This window comes from Peromyscus leucopus, chromosome 4 (assembly GCF_004664715.2).
Source record: "Peromyscus leucopus breed LL Stock chromosome 4, UCI_PerLeu_2.1, whole genome shotgun sequence".
NCBI classification, from domain to species: Eukaryota; Metazoa; Chordata; class Mammalia; order Rodentia; family Cricetidae; genus Peromyscus; species Peromyscus leucopus.
In genome coordinates this window covers 30,753,654-30,773,491 of record NC_051066.1, presented here as the reverse complement: position 1 = coordinate 30,773,491, position 19,838 = coordinate 30,753,654, and the positions used below count along the sequence as shown (strand labels likewise).

General features: G+C 42.7%; 1 protein-coding gene across 10 annotated transcripts in view; it reads right to left on the bottom strand.

The window, feature by feature from the left end:
• Positions 1–19,838, bottom strand: part of Fmnl2 (formin like 2) — a 296,835-nt gene that overhangs the window by 53,738 nt on the left and 223,259 nt on the right. For all 10 annotated transcript variants that reach the window (XM_037204787.1, XM_028875642.2, XM_037204788.1 and 7 more), the window contains 3 exons: positions 15,749–15,857; positions 12,102–12,178; positions 10,577–10,670 (listed from right to left, as the gene is read on the bottom strand). In XM_037204787.1, coding sequence (XP_037060682.1) covers positions 10,577–10,670; positions 12,102–12,178; positions 15,749–15,857 — 280 coding nt within the window. The remainder of the gene's footprint in view (positions 1–10,576; positions 10,671–12,101; positions 12,179–15,748; positions 15,858–19,838) is intronic.

The window sequence follows — 19,838 nt, the reverse complement described above, 5'->3', positions numbered from 1 at the left end:
TGTAGGCACGTACCGTCATACCCAGCAACAAGACAAGGGTATTGTTAATGCATCTTTGCCATACACGTCCGTATAGGATAAAGACAGAGAAGGAGGCAGGGAGGCAGGGAGGACAGAGGAAAGGGAAGGGGGTATGGACACAGAAGAAAGCAAAGTGGCCCTAAAACAGACACTGAACATGGCTCTGCAGAAATCAATGCTGGACATGACTGCCAAAGTCTAATGAGGAGCTGAAAACCTCCATTCTAATGTTTCCTGGAGTTGGTATCACCAAAGCTGTTAATAGATTGGACTTGAATGTTATAATCCACACACTGCCCTTCACATGGTCCACATGTCCTTTACCACCAGAGAACACACACAGAACTAGTTCTGAAGGAAAGTTCCAGGCTTGGAAACCAAGCACCCAAGCCTGTGAGACACTGCATGTCTCCAGCAGCATGCAGCTCCTGCTGCTTCTCTCAGGGGCATGCTTTTCTTCCAAGAATACGAAAGGAGGACACACGTGGCAATGCTTTACAGTTGCCAGGGGGCATAGGTTTAGAAGGTATTTCATGTGGATAAAAATGCAGGGGAAGCAACACCCTGTTTTTTAAGTGGCTGTTCCATTAAGAAAACGAAGCTCCTCTTTGTCTAGATTGTACTCCAGCTGGGAAAAGGTCTGCATTAAAGTCTCGATGAGCAAAAGTGCCTCCATCACTGCTAGCCAGGTCACTGAATAACCGGGTGTGCCTCTGAGCACCTTGATCCTATCCTGCTTTCTCTTTATTTTTCTTTTTGCTCCCCCAGGCTCACAGAGAAAGAAGATCCTGCAGATTTTAGAAGTAAATTCAAACAGCAGCTGGCTGTCAGGGTAGGAAAAAGCCCATGGATCCAAAACATCAATGGCAAATTCTGAAACAGGCCACCTAGGCCAACTCACTCCTTGCCTCATCAGAGCGATCTCAAGCTGGCTCTGTTGACAAGGGGGTTTCAGCCTAAAACCCAAGAATAATGTCTTTACTAATAGAGTGTAACAGTCAGTACTGGAGACTTCAGTTCCTCCACTGCACCTTCTTTGAGGCTTTGGAAACACAAAGACTGTGTTATCAGCCATGGCCCCTTTTATGAACACTCCCCACTTTCTCGTCTCATGCTTGGGGTACTTTTCTTTTCTTTTTTCTTTCTTTTCTTTTTTTTTTCTTTTTGGTTTTTTGGTTTTTTTGAGACAGGGTTTCTCTGTGTAGCTTTGCGCCTTTCCTGGATCTCGCTTTGTAGACCAGGCTGGCCTCGAACTCACAGAGATCTGCCTGCCTCTGCCTCCCGAGTGCTGGGATTAAAGGCGTGTGCCACCAGCGCCCGGCCTTTAAGGCACTTTTTCAAGTAGAGATTTAGGGAAAACACAAGTTCTGAAACTTCATTAAAAGACCACCTTGATGCAACATGGCATCCTTATTTCTCTTTACTGCTATGTTGGTAAATAATGTGCTCTTTGCACCAGGGTGACTGTCCTCAGAACTGGTCCTGTGACTATGCTCCCTTACGTGGCACAAGGGGCTTCATGGATATTTATTAAGTTAAGGGGTTTGAGATCAGGAGATTATCTGAGTTGGTTAAATGTTATCACAGGGTTCCTTAAAGGAGGGGAGCCAAAGAATCAGAAAATCAGATAACCAAAAGAGGTAGAGACAGGTGCTATGCTGCTGTCTTGGAAGCTGAAGGAAGGCATGAACCAAGGAATATAGAAGTTAAACAGCAAAATGCCAGGCGTTCTCCAGGACTCTGCAGAACACCACTCCATTGATTTGCTTCAGACGCGCTGCACAAGACAGTAAGATTAAAAAGAATAAGTGACATTTTAAAGTCACTAGGTTTATAGTTATCTGTTACAGCAGCAACTAGTATTGAGGGAGGCAGGCACAGTGGCACACCCCTGTAATCACAGCGCCCAAGCGGCTGAGACAAGAAATGCTTCCCCGAAAGGCCAGCTTGGGATACCTAAGGAGTTTGAAGCTTTCTGCCAATATTGATGATGAGGAGGAGGACTCTTATTTAGCTTAAAGTCAGACACATTTGTCTCAGAGTTCTTCTAATTCATCTGCCTTAAGTAAACATACAGAGAGAGAGAGAGAGAGAGAGAGAGAGAGAGAGAGAGAGAGAGAGACCGACCCCTTGCTTTATCAACTGTTCACCTTCTTGGCTAACACCTTCCATTTACCTTTTCAACTCCTAGTATTTCAACTGTCAAAAAATGTATTTCCTTCTTCAACTGGCCTGAGAGGCTTCCCCTTTGCTGGGGGGGTGGGGCGGCGGCGCGGGCACTACAGTTTATTTCTTACTTTCCAGTACTCATCAATGTTCCTGACAGAGCTCATGTAGTGAGTATTCTTCAGTAAGGACTCACCTTTCAGCCAGCAATGTTCACTTCCTTACTAGAGGACGAAGGCACTAATGATCAGAACATGCTCATTACCAGGAAACAAACTTGGAAACTCTAGGCAATGTTTCCTTTCCCCTCTAGGAAGACTCTCAAGATCACTTACTTCAAACAAGCAGTAACCACCCTTCCTAGAATCAATCAAAAAGTTTGTCAACCGGGGCAGTGGTGGCGAACACATTTAATCCCAGCACTTGGGAGGCAGAGGCAGGCGGATCTCTGTGAGCTTGAGGTCACCTGGTTTACCAGGAGAGTTCCAGGACAGGCAAGGCTACATAAAGAAACCTTGTCTTGAAAAAAACAAAAACAAAAAGGCCTATCAAGCTTTTTATTATGAGGAAAAATCAATCTTTGCCCTGAACAAAGAGGCAAAAGGAAGATGAAAAACAACTATAAATCTGTAGATAATTCCCCTACAGCTACTAAGGCCAGTGTGATGCCTGGTACTCAGTGTCAACCTGCCTGCACAGGGCAATGTCTCTCTCAGCAGAGTGGAGCTCCACCATTGGATGTGGTATCAGTGGAAGTTTCCAGAGGGGACTGATGTGTGGGGGTAATCGAGGGGAAAGGACCGACCCTTAGTGTGGGTGGCACCATGCGACAGGCTGAAGACTGGGAGCAAAGGAGTTGGAAGAGGAAACTGGCGCGTTGCAGGCAAGCACCATTCTTTCTGCTAAGTATGACTATGGCTGCTGCCACCATCTACAGACATTCAACTCCAGCTTCTTCAGCTTTTCAGTGTGGACTCAACACCAACAGCTCCCTAGGGAGCGCCAGACTCTAGCACCAGTTTGCGATTCCTGGGGCATGTGGCTTCACAGACTGACAGATTCTCAGTCTCTTCAGCAGATAGTCAGCTACTGTTGGACTACTTAGTTCCTACAATGATGTTATCACCAATCCGTAAGTCCCCTTTTATAAAATATGCAAACATTACAGACATATATACATGTGTGTACTTTCCATTAGTTCTGTTCCTCTATAGTCAAACTATATTTTCCAAAGCTATCCACAGTTGTTGTCCCCCTGCCTCATCTCACCTTGGACCTGGAGTGGTCTGAGGGCCTTACTGGCAACCCACAGAACGTAAAAGTAACACTGTATGACTTCTAAGCCTCTGACCCTGGCACATGCTTCCCCAATGCCCTTCCAACAGCACTCTCAGCTGACTGCCAGGAGCCATGACCTTGAGCAGTTCTACAGGGACCACCCTGGATGCCAGTCCCAGTTGAGCCCAGCTTTCAAAAAATCACAGATTCCAAACTGGATGTTGTAGCTAGAGTGTTTTTTCTGCCTTGCCCACAGTCAGGACAAATCTCTGCCACCCACCAGTCCCACAGCCGCTCAAACCCAACCAAGTAAACACAGAGACTTATATTGCTTTCAAACTGTATGGCCGTGGCAGGCTTCTTGTTAACTATTCTTATATCTTAAATTAATCCATTTCTATAATCTATATCTTGCCACTTGGCTGGTGGCTTACCAGCACCTTCACATGCTTCTTGTCATGGCGGCAGCTGCAGTGTCTCTGGTCATGGCGGCGGCTGCAGCCATGTCAAGCAGCATGTGAAGATGCCAGTAAGCCATGAGCCATGTGGCAAGGTATAGAAATGGATCAATTTAAGCTATAAGAACAGTTAGCAAGAAGCCTGCCACGGCCATACAGTTTGAAAGCAATATAAGTGTCTGTGTTTACTTGGTTGGGTTTGAGCGGCTGTGGGACTGGTGGGTGGCAGAGATTTGTCCTGACTGTGGGCAAGGCAGAAAAAACACTCTAGCTACAAATGGCGCCCGAACGTGGGGCTAAAGAAAAAAAGGGCTAAAGAAAAAAAGGGAAGAAAAAAAGGGAAGAAAAAAAGAGGGACTAAAGAAAAAGGACAAATGAACAGGGATAAAGGCCGGTGTTAAAAAAAAATACTAAAGACAAAGTCCCTTAACCAAGAGGCGCTCCAATAAAGTGTGATCTGAGAAGAATCCTCGCGTGGTGGTAAAGAGGATTCAGAACTCAACACACGGAGCGGTGACGTCGGTAAGTTCTCCAGGAACGGTGACGTCGGTAAACGCCCCACAGTTCCTAATTCTCTCTCTCAAATGAGCGGCAGCCGCCGGTTTGAATTACTGGCGGGTTCCTGGCATGTGTGCTTGACCTGCAGTATGGCGGGAATGAGGCCTCTGCAAGTGGCACATTAAGCTGCGTGGTGGATTAGAGAGAGGAAAAGGAACATAGACAGTTATATAAAGAAATAGAAAGTTTAAAAAAATAAAGTCTTTAAAGAGAAAGTAAAAGTAATATAAAAAATAAGCCATGTAAAGATGGATATCACACAGAGAGTTTGGATTATATTGTCTTTGGGATTTTTAACTGCAGAAAAACATTTGATCGTAAAAGATGTTGAGTTAAACCAATATGTATATATTAAAGATATCTTGACTTTAAAATTTGGATATAAGGATGTGTTACTTTGGAAAGGAGACTCTGCTTTTGTTTTCACAGAAAGCCAGAGGCTATGGATTTGTTCCAGATTAAGATACATCAGGTTTGACCAGCCAAATGCTTCTAGTTTCTGGGTCTCACGCCCTATATATCTTTTTGCTTTATATCACCACTCCCTGGGATTAAAGGCTGGCTTTCTGGGATTAAAGGCGTGTGCCACCACTGACACACTCTTGCTATGGCTCTAATAGCTCTGACCCCCGGGCAACTTTATTTATTAACATACAATCAAAATCACATTTCAGTGTAATTAGATTACCACCACAGGATGTCTTGGTGAAGAAGCCTTCTAGTCAGTTATATCTTCCCTGGGAGACCCTAGCTACAGTAAAAGTGGAGAGAGCCTCAGGCAAACCAGTCTGAATCCTGACCCACAGAATCTAAGAGTTTAGTAAAACTACTGCTGGGGTGATGCTTTATCCACACACACACAATGTCAATGAACATTATAAGGCTGATATAATGCAATGCACACACTCTAGGACTATGGCTCCCATGGCTTAAGAGTTGGCCTTCCATGTTTAAAATGTTTAATACTTCCAGAGTTACCTGGACGGTCCATACTGGATTCATAACCCATGCCCTCAAATACTGATGAAGTCAATGAAATTAAACGCAGAGGGATTCTTGGAACACACAAAAATGTCTGTTTTTCTTCCTTTCCAGTTTGGACCACTGTGAATAACACTTGACAGGTATAGTGGTTTGAATAGGTATGGCCACCATTGACTCCTGTGTTTGAATGCTTGGCCCATAGGGAGTGGCACTATTAGGAGGTGTGGCCTTTTTGGAGTAGGTGCGGTCTTGTTGGAGGAAATGTGTCACTGTGGGGGTAGGCTTTGAGGTCTCATTTGCTCAAGCTACACCCAGGGTGGCACACAATATCCTTCTGCCTGTGGATCAAGATGTAGAACTCTCAGCTACCTCTTCAGCACCATGTCTGCCTACACGCCACCATGTTTCCTTCCATGATGATAATGGACCAAACCTCTGGAACCGTAAGCCAGACCCAATTAAATGTTTTCCTTTAAAAGAGTTGCTGTGGTCATGGTGTTTCTTCACAGCAACAGAAACCCTAAGACAATAGGCTTTCTTAAATCAACTTAATAATGTATAGTATGAGTGCTTTCAGATATTCAGAAGCTAAACCACATCAGTCTTCTTAGGAAGTCTTCTAGCAACTAGAGGGGGATAATGGGTACTGCCAAAAGTCTTGCATACAAGAGAGCTGGTGGCCTTGAGTGACTCATTTTAGAGGGTTCTATGTACCTATACTGGAAGATCAGAAGTGAAGGGGGTAGGGCTTTACTAACCAAACTGAGGCTCTCACATTTGCTTAAGTCAGATGTTGTCATTACAGAAGCAGATGAAAACTGTTACAACTGATCTGGAATCCTGAAGTAGTCCAGGGATACCTTCCAGCAGCCTGGGAGAGCTGGTGGCTCAAAACCACCAGGTTTTATCAATGGTGTTACAACGGGTTGTTCTATCACAGTCTTCTAGGTCTTGGTACTTTTCCTGTGACCCCAAGTGGGAGCTTTCCTTGCCATGTTTTGAAAGTGCCTTTTAAAAGTAGGGCATTTTCTCAAGTATACCCAAGAATATAACAAAAGGTGGAAGGTTAAGGAAAAGGGTGTGAACAAGGTCCAGGTTGAAAATGTGTGGGAAACGGAACTAGAAACTTTCTGAATCTACAGTGAGGGTTGGTCAAAGCCCTACAGAGTAGGCAGGGTTTTTATGAGCCCATGGGTTTCTAGACAAGGTACATGCTGCTTGGGAAAAAAGAAGGAGCATGACCAGAACTCCACGGTGCTGAGGATGGCTCAGCTCAAGGAAGCATCTGCAGGCTTGCCACAGGCTAGCCACATCCGCAATGCCTGTCCGTTCTCTATGGCTGCTCTTAGGCTCTTCCTCATATCTCTGGTTTCTTGAGCTCCTTCATCTACCCTCTCTTCCGTATGTTAGAGTAAGATTCTGCTTCTTACAAAGAAGACCCTGAACTAATTCAAACACCGAAAGTGCTCCTATAAATCCAAGTGTTTCTTTCTATCTCACAGATTCAACGCTCAAAAATGTATGCAGCCATGCAACTAAGAATGAACTTTGAGAAGACGGTCGTCTTTCCATATGGCTAAACGAACCAATAAGGAAAAACAGATGGCCCTTTGTTCTCACCCTGGTCCTCATTTCAGGACCATAAATTTTCATGAGGAGACACTTCAACACCAAAACCAGATGTGTTAATTCCTTTTATTTAATTGTTCTTAGAGAAGAAAAATCTGAGAAGAACAGTGGTTACCTACTAATGATCTAGTCTTCAACCATTCACACTACTGTTTTAGGGTACAAGCTGCCATCTAAAGTTATATCACTAAAATTCACTCACCATCATACACGTTGAGGTAATACATAGCCTTGCTTAGTCGGCCTTAGACCCAACCTCACCCTAATAAGCAATGTCCTATAAAATTGGGTTAACATCCTTCAGATTCCATTAAGCTGTGTGCTTCCTATTCCTAAATATATACTTTAGATGTGAGAATACAGCTAGGCGGTGGTGGCCCACACCTTTAATCCCAGCACTCAGGAGGCAGAGGTGAATCTCTGTGAGTCTGAAGCTAGCTTGATCTACAGAGTGAATTCCAGAACAGATGAAGATAGAGAGAGAAACCCTGTCTTTGAAAAAACAAACAAACAAACAAAACGGTGTGAGAACACCCAGGGCAAGACTCCTAGGACCAGAAGATGGTGGGTCAAGTGCTTGCTATGGTAACTGAAAAGAAAGGAATATGAGGAGCATTGAGCTGAACGGCAGTATATTTTGTCCCACAGGCAAATGCAGGCAAAGAACACACAAATGTGTGGTGCTCAGCCACATGGCATGGTCTCTCAGATGCAAAGGTGGAAGCCAAGAGAAACAGAACCTAAGCCACCAGAACGGATAAGGGATTCCACAAACTGCTGCTTTTGTTAAGGCTTTAAATACAGACAAGTCATAATTTCACCTTATTCATTACCTGCCAGTGACTGGATTTAGGAGTTCCTTTTACTTCAACTAAGCACGTGCTATCCCCTAAATAACTAAAACACACACAATTTTGACACAGAAATTCCTGACATAGGAAGATCTGAATCAATTCTGCATGTATCTGTGTATTTGCTATGAATAAGTATGAGAAAACAAAACTAAAGCACATCCTAAATGGAGAGCTTTAATTCAAACTGATATAATTTTAATATATAATTTGACTTACAATATAACCAGAGGGTTATTAAAGTTATATTACAGGATATGAGATCTATTATGACTAAGGTCATGAATAAACATATAGTAAGTGTTTCCAGTGTAGAAGAGATTTGGCATGTGATATTCTCAATGTGGTATTGAAATAGTCTGTGATATTTTCTTTTTTTTTTTTTTTTTTTGGTTTTTCAAGACAGGGTTTCTCTGTGTAGCTTTGCGCCTTTCCTGGAGCTCACTTGGTAGCCCAGGCTGGCCTCGAACTCACAGAGATCCGCCTGGCTCTGCCTCCCGAGTGCTGGGATTAAAGGCGTGCGCCACCAACGCCCGGCGATGTGATATTTTCAAGTGTGGCCTCATGGTAAGGATTTGGGGATTATATCAGCAATATATGCTATTTACCTTGCATTTTAAACATATCCTCCCAAATACACTTCCTTATTTGTAGATATAAAATGTATATATATTTACACATGATATATAGACTCACAAACAAGCATTTATTCTGACCTCTGAAGTTCATTTGTTTTGGAAGCCAGATATGAACATAAAGATTCCCTATTATTCATTATCCTCTTAGAACTCAGGTATGGTTTCACCACCACTGAGGCTGAATATATTTATTTTTAAAGGCATTATTTGGTGGTCTCCCTGATTGGCATTAACAGCACAGATATGCATCAGAATCATTAAGTACTGGCTAGAATGAGGAGCAACTGGCCAAAGCCCAGTGCTCAGAGGTTAAAAGCTCGACAGCCATGACAGAACCACAGCACCCCGCCCCCTCTCTCCAGGCAGTCAGGAGGATAGCTCTGAAGTCCTGTCAAATTCAGCATTTCCTTTATTTTATTTCCCTCAGGAGAGTCACAGACACCTAAGAAGTTCAGAATTAGAGCAGATGCTGAGCCTAGCATGGCCACTGACTGACTGCCCGTGTTGCTGTGGGTATACCAGCTACCTGAAATTCTTCTATAAAATTAAACCATTAAAGATGTGTCTGTGGCTGGTTCTGCACTGGTGTATAGTTGGTGCTCAAGAAACATATTCACATCCTTTTCCAGAGATATTCAGAAAAGATGACAGAGCACCTCTGGAAGCCCCGAAGGGAACCATATTTAAATTAGCTTGGCTTGAAGACTGATTGATTGATTGAGACCTGGTCTCTCTATACTGCCCTGGCTGTCCTGGAATTCACTGTGTAGACTAGACTGCCCTGAAACTCACAGAGATCAACCCAGCCTCCCGAGTGCTGGGTTTAAAGGCATGTGCCACCACCACCTGGCTAGCTTCAGTCTTAATGCAGAAATATTTGGAATTAAATAGTATTGCCAGGCTAAGGCATACCTTGGCCAAGCATCCTAACAACCTGGAGCTCTGACAGCCTTCAGCATTCTCCCAGGGCTGTTTGTAATTTTCCCCACTCAAAGTGCACTGAGATATGGCATAGACAGGAGGAATATGGAGGCAGTCAGTCTGCTTGGCCACAGCATTGCCTACTACCCCAAAGGAAAACTGGCTTCTTCCTTAGTAGAGATGTCTCGATATTTTCGTGGCAGACTCACTTACATATTACCTCTGTTTTGAGCTCAGTCTTCCTTCCCACTAGTACAGGAACCTGAACTTAGGACTTCGTACATGCTAAGTGAATGCCATACCACCTACACTGATACCACTGAACCATATCTCCAGCGCTCAGTCTCTATTTCAACCAAATAGGTCCGCTGATTTGTTGTTGGTGGTGTTTTTATTGCTGGGGAGAACACCAGAGTCCCATGCAGCCCAGGTTGGCCTGGAACTCACTATGTAGCCAAATCATCATTTTACATCTTCTCTAACCTTACCCCATGTCCTGCCTCAGTGCTTGGGATCTCAGGTCTGTCTACCTCCACACCCAGTTTTAACCTCCCAGTGTGGGGGGAGGGGGGAGTAGGTTTGTGGGGGGGGGGGTGTTTGAGCATGCATGCATGTGCATGTATAATAGCACCTCTCAGTTAAGATTATAAAATCCTACAATGGATGTCCTTATTTGACAGGTTTGGTGGGTTTTACATAGATAGCATCCAGCAAAGCAATGAAAATAAACAGGATCTGGGAGAATTAGGATGAAAGAGTTCATAAAATTTACTGGAATTTACACTATATAAACTTTAATTCAATGTGTGCGTATCAAAGCCTGTTTGCCAAATGACTGTTCCCCATGCTCCAAAGGAAAATGAATACTGCAAACAGTTTTAACATGTGATGGCAATGAGACACCCCAAGAAAGCTTCATTCAGTCACATAAGACACTTAAACCAAGACTCAGTAACACCTGAAGAAAATCCGCTGTTTGTGTTCCCTTAGTCCCAGAATCAGTGAAAAGGTAAACTGCTCTATTCAAAGATGTGACACATTTGTGTACTCTTATGGAAACTATGCATCCTACCTCCTTGAAGTTATCAAAAGCTGATAAAATGATTTCATGCCCGCCTCTGACAAGACAAACGGCTGCCAGGAGCTCCAAGACGAGAGCTTTTGTCCTGTCAAAACAAGAGGAAAGGAACACGTAAATCACCGAGGAGACATAATGAGTCAGCTGCTCCTTCCAGGACGAACACTCAAGGAATTGAGCACTGGCCCGCACATCCATTAAGCCTTCAGTAACTGAAGGGCCCCGAGCACATTCCGAGACCTTCCTGGGTATGCAATCTGCGGTAAATGTGGAGTGCATGGGGGTGGTCAGTTTTAACTGTCTACAGTATAACACGACAAAATTCAAAATCAACTGGAATTAATGTTTGTATTTTACTTTTGGAACAAGGGCCATTAAAAATTCCACATGACGAGTTTCTAGTATTTCTTCTTCTTATGCTGGAGAGCAGGAAAGTGCCAGATTACAGCTGTATTAATAGAAAAAATATTTTCTCTGACTCAAGAAAATAAAGTTGCATCTGAAATCAATTTGGAAGAAGAAGCTAGAGATGAATTCAAAGTTTGCAAATAAAATATGAAGAAAGAAACAGCATTGTTTCTTCATCATAAGATTACTTTAGTATTTCACCTTTTTTTCTAGAATAAAAACTACTGCCAACCTCTTAACAAAGACTGTTCTGATACTCCACAATGTTGATTGTCTTAAGAAAAATGGCTGATGACTTCCCTGTGGTGGAAGGCAGGAACCGGGAAGCATGACTATTTTAGTAATTTAGTATTTTAGGGTTTTAGTAAACTGCGAAAGCAATCACAAAACCAAAATATCCAATATGTAAACAGAACTTTACAATTTGTTTTCCCTTTGAAATTAAAAGAGCCAATTTATAATCAGAGGGTTTTTTTAAAGAGGAATTAATAGTTTCTAGATAATTTTTCTTAAAAGGGTGTCTGAAGAGAGTCTTATACAACTGAAAGGCAGAAATCACCAGAGAACAAAGTACTTTAACAATCAAAAAGCAAACCGTGAGTAAAATGGTTACAATGTGTGGTCCTGGCCTTGACAGCGGGTGGAAAAGGAAAGGATGCACACACAGTTTGTTTCTCTTTTTTTGATTCTTAACTAAGCTACATGTGTAAAGGTTTCAAGAGACAGAGGAGGGTACGGTGGGCTGCTCAGCTTTCACATAACTGGTGTAGCTAAACCCTTACCGGTACTCTCTGGTCTCCATGCCTGGGGGAACCGGCAACCTGCTCCTGCCCATCAAAATCTTCACTAGAGATTCAAAGAACAAGGTTGCCCAGGAAACGAAAGGTAAAACAAGAGTGAAGGGCAGGAGCTGTCACCAGTGCTCATCTCTGCTCCCTGCAGGAGTTTAGCCAGGTCAGAGGGAACTTTCTACACAGCCTAGGGGTTTACAGCTGGTCTTGCTTGGGGAAGCCACCCTTGGAAGATTTTTCAATCCTAACATGGTTAAGTGTTGACTAGCCCCCTGCTTCCCTGGTAAGATTCAGACTTGAACATTACAAAGGATGCTTACCTGGGATTCTTGTTGTTTAAACTTAGTGCAATCTCATTGACAGCATGTGGATGAGACATGACCATGTTGAAACCATACTGAAATACAGAGAGGGAAAAGAACGCATTACAAGCTATGTCAATGTTGATTAAAAACCAAACACTTGCCTCCCATGAGTGAGCCCCTAGATCCAATCCCCAACAGTGCCAAAACCCACTGACATTTCCACTTCATGTAACTCTTATCTTCTAGAAAGGCAGCTAGGCTCTTAGCACACTAGTGCAAGAACATACTTCTTCCCTCAAATTTTTAAGGATGCCATCCATTGTCAGGGGCACTTTGTTCACAGGCATCCTTCCATTATTTATAAATGAACAATGTGTTTTTCTTTATTAAATGAGTGAAAAGCCTCTATTCTAGTGATTCAAAAATTGTATACTCATCAAATCACGGTGAAGGCCAAATAAAACTAAGCCCTGGTTAAATTCCTGAGATCTGCCCAGATCAGCTTACTCTGCATTTCAAAGACAAAGCCCTGAAATCTGAATTTTTCAAACATTCAGGATGACTCCACCATGCACCTAGGGCTGACCATTCCCAGCTTCTAGTCCATCTCCCCACTACCCTCACCCCCCACCCTCTGGCAACGGCCATTCAGATGCACACTTCTCCACCACTCATACCAACAAGCCAGTACACATCAAGAATCTGGATTCTGATAAGCTGGGCAACTATTGTGTCTTCTATTATTTTTTTTCCCCCCAAGATAGGGTTTCTCTGTGTAGCTCTGGTGCCTGTTCTGGATCTCACTCTGTAGAGCAGGCTGGCCTTGAAACAGATTTAAGCTTCCTTCTCTCATGCTGAGAAGACACATGCAACCAATGGACAAGAGAAAAATAAGGAAAAAAAAAAACTTTTGAGGCTGAGGCTGGAAAACAGCATGTTAGAGGTCAGCATGGGCCACACAGCAGGGCGTATCTAAAAAAAACAAAAGCTAAAGCAAACTTTCTAAAGCTCCTGGAGAGTTAATCTGCCCAGTTTATCTCCTCTTGGCCAATCTGAGGCCAGCCCCTCCACTTGAATCCCCAACCTCACTTCCTCTCATCACTCAAGAACATTCTATAAGCCAGCATAGGGGAACACAGCTGCAACTCTAGCACTTTGGCCTGTGCAGGTAAGAGGATCAAGAGTTCAAAGCCAGCCTGGTCTACCTGAGATCCTGTCTCAAAAAGACAAAAAACCATGCAATGTACTGAAAGTTTTACATGCTTATTTGTCTTTCTCTACTAATTCATTATAATTAGTGTGTGTGTGTGTATATATATATATATATACAGAACCCTTGCTTGACACCACAACCTGTGTTCAGCTACACCTTCCCATTTCCCTGCTAGCCTTTACAGCAAAGATTTGAAGTTTAGCAGTGGTTCTCAACCTGTGGGTCTCGACCCCTTGCCTATCAGATAGCTTGCATATCTGCTAGATACATTATAATTCCTGGCCGGGCGGTGGTGGTGCACGCCTTTAATCCCAGCACTCAGGAGGCAGAGGCAGGCGGATCTCTGTGAGTTCGAGGCCAGCCTGGTCTACAAAGCAAGATCCAGGAAAGGCGCAAAGCTACACAGAGAAACCCTGTCTCAAAAAACTAAAATAATAATAATAATAATAATAATAATAATAATAATTATTATTATTATTATTATTATTATTATTATTATTCCTGACAATAGCAAAGTGACAGTTATGAAGTAGAAATGAAAATGACTGTATGGTTGGGGTCCCCACAGCATGAGGACCTGCACTAAAGGGTCTCAGCATGAGGAAGGTGGACGACCTTGATTCTTACTTCCTCTGACTGTGTGCTTTGAAAGCCACTCCCATGAGGCCTTTCCGCTCCCAGCCCTGAAACTGCTCATGCTGGGATCACCAGGGATGTGCACTTAGCTGAAGACCCTGGGCGGCCCTCATTCATCCTGCATGACTTATCAGGAGCATCAGACAGTGTAGCACTTCCTCTGGCTGGCTTCTACCCTCTTGGCTGCTGCCCAGACTTTCTTCTTGGCTTTTCTCTCTCCAAAATTTAAATGGAGTGGCCTTTAGGGCTCATATTAAGGACCTCCTCTCTACTGACTAGCCCAGGATCATACCATTTTATGCTAATTATGTTCACATATCTATGTCCTGCCCACACCTCCACCTCAGTATTCAGACTGGCTTATCCAGGTACCCACTTCAGATCACTATTTGTACGTCAAATAGATATTTCAATTAAAGTCTGCCAAATGGACTTCCTAATGCTCTCTCTCAAACCTGCTGGCCCTGCAGTCCAGCAGAGGCAACTTCATCTTACAGCCCCAGGATGAACTCTTGGCACCTGCCCCATTACTCACCTTTGCCCTCAATACACGACCAAATGCTGCGGCCCTTACCATCCAGCCAAAGAGGGCCACTTTTCCCATCTCTCCTCCTATAGTTCTGAGCCATACCACCACCAACACTCACCCAGTTACTGCCAGTAACCTCTGAAATAGTTTACCTCCTCTTGCCTCTGTGCCCACAGGCCAACACGAAACACACAGAAGCCTTGCTCGTTTTCTGATTGCAACAAAGCCATGTCTTTCACTGGCCTAAAGATCCTACATAATCCCTGTTGTTTCTGCTTTCATCTTCTCTTTTCCTTACTCCTTCTGCCCCAGCCAAGCAGACCTCCTTTCCTGTTCCAGGACCTTGACACTTGCCCTACCCTCTGCCTAGATTCTTCTTTCTCTACTAGCCTGTCCTCTATTCGCTGAGTTCATTTACCTTTGGGGATTGCTACCTCCTCAGTGACACTCTTCTGGTGGCCGATCTAAATCTGCATATACAGTTTTGACACTTCTATCCCTACTTCTGATTCCTTTTTTCTGTGGTATTTAGCAATAATAATTCCCTGGGTTCAAAGCCTACCTGGATTCCAACTTGGTACAACTTATTAGCCATGTACTGTGGAGGATATTGCTTAACTATTCAGTTTTCTCAAAAGTAAAATGGGGAGGTGACACTACCAGTCTCCCAGGGATGTGTGGTTGCATGAATTTGCAGGCATAAGACCTGCGAAGTACACCGTGGAGGTGGCTGGCTTTGGTTCTTTTCATCATCATTATGATCTGAAATGCTATACACTTTAGCGGCGCAGTCCTACCATGCTTACCCTCTCTGGAAAGTGAGCTCTTGAGACAGTTTTATGGACTGCAGCATTCTCAGAACCTAGAAGACTGTCTGTCTGGTGAAGCACTGAAAACCTTCAATTGGTGGGGAAAGGCCAAAGCATGCTTGCCTTCACACATTCCCCTCACACTCCAATGTTGGATTTGAATGCTAACCTGGACCCTCATGTATCTAGTCTCCAACCTGGAAATCTGAGGTTTAAACCATTAATCCATTTTTTTTTATTGAGCATTAGAATAAATCAGACTTTCCTGAATAGAATCTCATTAAATCATGATCGTCACTTCAAAGAGTTATATAAACACACACACACACACACACACACACACACACAGAGAGAGAGAGAGAGAGAGAGAGAGAGAGAGAGAGAGAGAGAGAGAGAGAGAGAGAGATCTGAGTCTGCTAACATCAGAATCTTTTAAAGGAATGAAGCAAACATATACTGATAATTCAACACATACCTGATAATTCATGATGGCTCGTAAACACATGATACAGACATGAACATCATCTTTCTTACTGACTAATCTTGAATTTTTCAGGGTTCTTCTGCTTGGCAAAGTATTATATCTAAAAACAACAAAAAAGGAAACTTTCATGAAATGACAGACTACAGTGAGCACAAGGCATACACACTTAAAGAGGGGCTGGTATTTTTTGCTTTTACCAACACCCAGGTAAGAACTACAGGCTAAAAACACCGACACCAACCACTCCAGAGGGCAAGGCAACATGGTTCTGTGATCTATCACCATCGTTCCAGGCTGGATTCCCACACAATGAAACTCAACCTACTTACAACACGTAACAAAGGCATGTGCATGAGAAGTTGTAACAATCCCAGGTCATAGTCAGGGGACCAGCCTGCACCTGCTGATATAACAGCAGGTGAGGAACTGAAATTTAGCTCAGACCTTGACTTCCAATCACTTGACCACACTTTAACCATTCTTCCCGCTGCTGCTCCCAAGAGTCTAAACCTAGTCAAAGTCACACATTCGTAACCCTGGCTTCACCTTGACATACTAGATCCTGAAGCCTTAGTTCTTTACAAACGCCCCCAAAATCTGACTGATCCCTCACCCTAAGTCTGACATGGCAGCTAAAACTTAGAGGAAAACATGCTAAAATTTCAGAGCTCAAATGCTTCAGTGTTATAATTAATTCTATCAGCTCTACATTATTGGAGTTTTATATCAGCTTGCAAATAGTACAGGTCAGACAACATAATATAAGGCATATAAAACACATAATACTAAAAGCTGCATTTGAAGTCTTGCCTCAGAGCAGAAACACAGGATAGGTCATCTCTATGAACTCAAGCCTATATAGAATACATTTCGAATTTGTAACTGGGAGGGTTGGAAGGAGTATGAAGGTAGAAGACAGAATACTGAGGGTGGAAATATATAAGAGGGGGTAGGGGTCAACCCAAACTAAGGATGCATGGCAAAGCCATAAGTTTCCTTAAGAAATCTGCTACTTTGTAAGCTAATTAAAAAAAAAAAAAATCTTTTAAGTTTGAAGGAAGGTTCCACACATGTGAGGAAGCAAACACAGGGATCAACTTAGCAGGATCCTACATAGCTAGGCTGTGCAAACACCCCCTCTAGCTGAATGATGCACTTACAACCTAGGACCCAGACCTTTATCCAGCTGCAGCTGTACCTGCTTTAAATGATGGAAATAGGCTACTGCCCTCACCAACTCATGGATAAGGCCCTGTTTCTACGTGGAATTTGCAAGGCCAATTTCAGTGTGTCTGGTACAACTTATAACCATGTAACTCTGCCATAATTCCAGCTAGTATGTGACTGCTGACACATTTCCTAGGGGGGTGTCTCACAGAAACTGAGTCAGTTCAGAGAACTGCCACACAGCCAGGCTGACCTAAGCACATACGATCATCTCAGTCTACACCGAACTTCTCTACTGCTAGACACCAAGGATTAAAACAAAGAACACTACAAATTAGATCAAGGAAGAACCTCAAATATATTTTTCTGAGGCAACTTTTAAAATATATTTATTATGACATATCATGTGCATCTTGTTAATATTTAAAGAGATTTGGCAATGTAGCTCTGTGGTAGAGCACTTGCTTAGCATGAACCAGGCCCTGGGATAAATTTTCAGTACCTGCCCCCGCCCCAAAAGTATAGTAAGATTATATAAGATTTCAATATATTAAATATTGTACTTATTAATGATTCCCTGTACTCTAGAGCAACAAACCCATATTTTTTTCAAAATTCATAGTACGTGGCTTAAACATTCCTTTCCCTAATTTTTATATAAAGCTGAAGTAGGAATGAGAGATTATAGTAGAACTTGTGTGTTTAAAATAATAACATTACAAAATTATAAAACCCAATAGTATAGCCAGTGATAACTAATCATAGTAATGATGAGTCAGGGCAATTTGTATCAATAATGCTACAACTTTCTTCACACAGGGAAGAAAACTGAAAGTTACATCACATGGCAAGTAAGAGAGAGGAGACCAGACCCCGGGCTCTTCAGGGCCACTGTGCTCTCTACCAATTGCTTCTCGACAGCATGTTATCATGTGAAGATTCTGCTGCCACTGCTCCTTGCCTCTAGTTCCTTGACGTCAGGTAGGTCAGGCTGACAATGTTCCCTTCAGTCACTCTGAGGCCTCACTATCTGCCCTCAGTAGAACTGGATGCAGGATTGAGGTAAAGTTTGTCTCCAGCAGCTGCATCTGGGCATATCTTGCAGAAACCATTATCATTGGTCCCCTTGGTAAGGATTTCTCTGTTTAAATCTTAGTCTCATACACTACTTTCTATGAAATTAAGTTGGCTTTGTTGTTGTTGGTTTTAACTTAATGGGAAATTGTACTTTCCATTGTAGAATTCTCATTCTAAAAGAATTACCTTCAGAAGCCGGGCGGTGGTGGTGGTGCACGCCTTTAATCCCAGCACTCGGGAGGCAGAGCCAGGCGAATCTCTGTGAGTTCGAGGCCAGCCTGGGCTACCAAGTGAGTCCCAGGAAAGGCACAAAGCTACACAAAGAAACCCTGTCTCGAAAAACCAAAAAAAAAAAAAAAAAAAAAGAATTACCTTCAGTTAAATAAATGAAACCTGTAAATGATCATACTTGGTTATTTCTGAAACATACAAATATTTTCAGGATCTGTGAGGCAAGATTTTAGAGAATGGCATGGGTTAATATGTACATCAGTACTTTTTCTGTTGCACATCTACGGAATTTGACAACTACATAATTAGATTTTTAGTTTATTTGCTTTAACTTCTAACTAACTCAAGAAAATACCATCATTTTTGCTAAGTTTTAAAGCAATTCCAATGTATGATCTAGCTAATATTATTTAATAAACAGTTCCCTATGGAGTTAGTTCTAACAGATGTCCTAGGATGACCCTCAAATCCAATAAAATTGCGACTAAAACTCTATTGGTCAGTTTACTTCTACAAGGCCCCAGGACAGGGTGAGGAATCTAGGAAAAAGAGCCATTGGTCACAACAGGACACCAAACCAAACTTCTTCCTTCTGGTTCTTCCTTTCAGTTGCTTTTGTTTGTTCTGTTTTTACTGAGGCAGGGTCTTACTCTATAGCCCAGGCTAGGCTGAACCTCACTATGTAGCCCATGCTGCCCTCAAACTAATGGTAATCTTATCTTCTTGCTTCATCTTCTCAAATGCTGGGATTACAAAACTGGCCAAGTTTCTGAGGTAAGGCGCGTAACCTTTTTTAAGAGCCTACTGTTTACACTAACTTCTGGTAAGTACCAACAGAAAACAAAAGATAGTTTTTATTTTTGAGGAGCCTAGAAAACAAGATGAATATACAAGAAGCCAGCCTCTAGGCCCCACCCAGTCTGGGCATGTGATTTTTATCTCTATCTTTAGATTTCTCCTGAGATGAACATGCATCACTCCTCCAACAGGAAGAGAACGAAATATATTTAAAAACTCTTTTAGATGACCTCTATTTAAATCTATCTTAAAGAGCTGGAAAGATGATGAATTCTATTTAAATCTATCTTAAAGAGCTGGAAAGATGATGATCTCTGCTTAAATCTACTTTAAAGGGTTGGAAAGATGACTCAGCAGTTAAGAGAACTCCCTGATCCTGAAGAACACCTAAATTCAGTCCTGTCATCCTTATCTGGAGGCTCACAATCACCTGTAACTCAAGCTCCAGAGAATCTGATGCCCTCTTCTGGCCTCCCCAGGCACCTGCACTCAACCTGAACACACACACACACAAGAATGAAAAATAAATCTTGCTAAATAGAGACTGAGAAGATTATCATGTTCCTCCTACCCTAAGTACCCTCTGCAAGTCACCTGGACTTTGCATATAGATGCACAGCTAGCCATGATCTACCCTAAAGGGGCAGACTGATGTGCAGTTTTCTGGGAAGACAGCAAACTATACAACACCCATGACAAAGGAGCAAGTATCATTAGAAAACCTCAGCTTCCAAACTTTTATTCTTGGTATTGAAATATCAACCTGGGTGTCAATATGGTACAACAGAGTGAGTAACAGTTTGCCCAG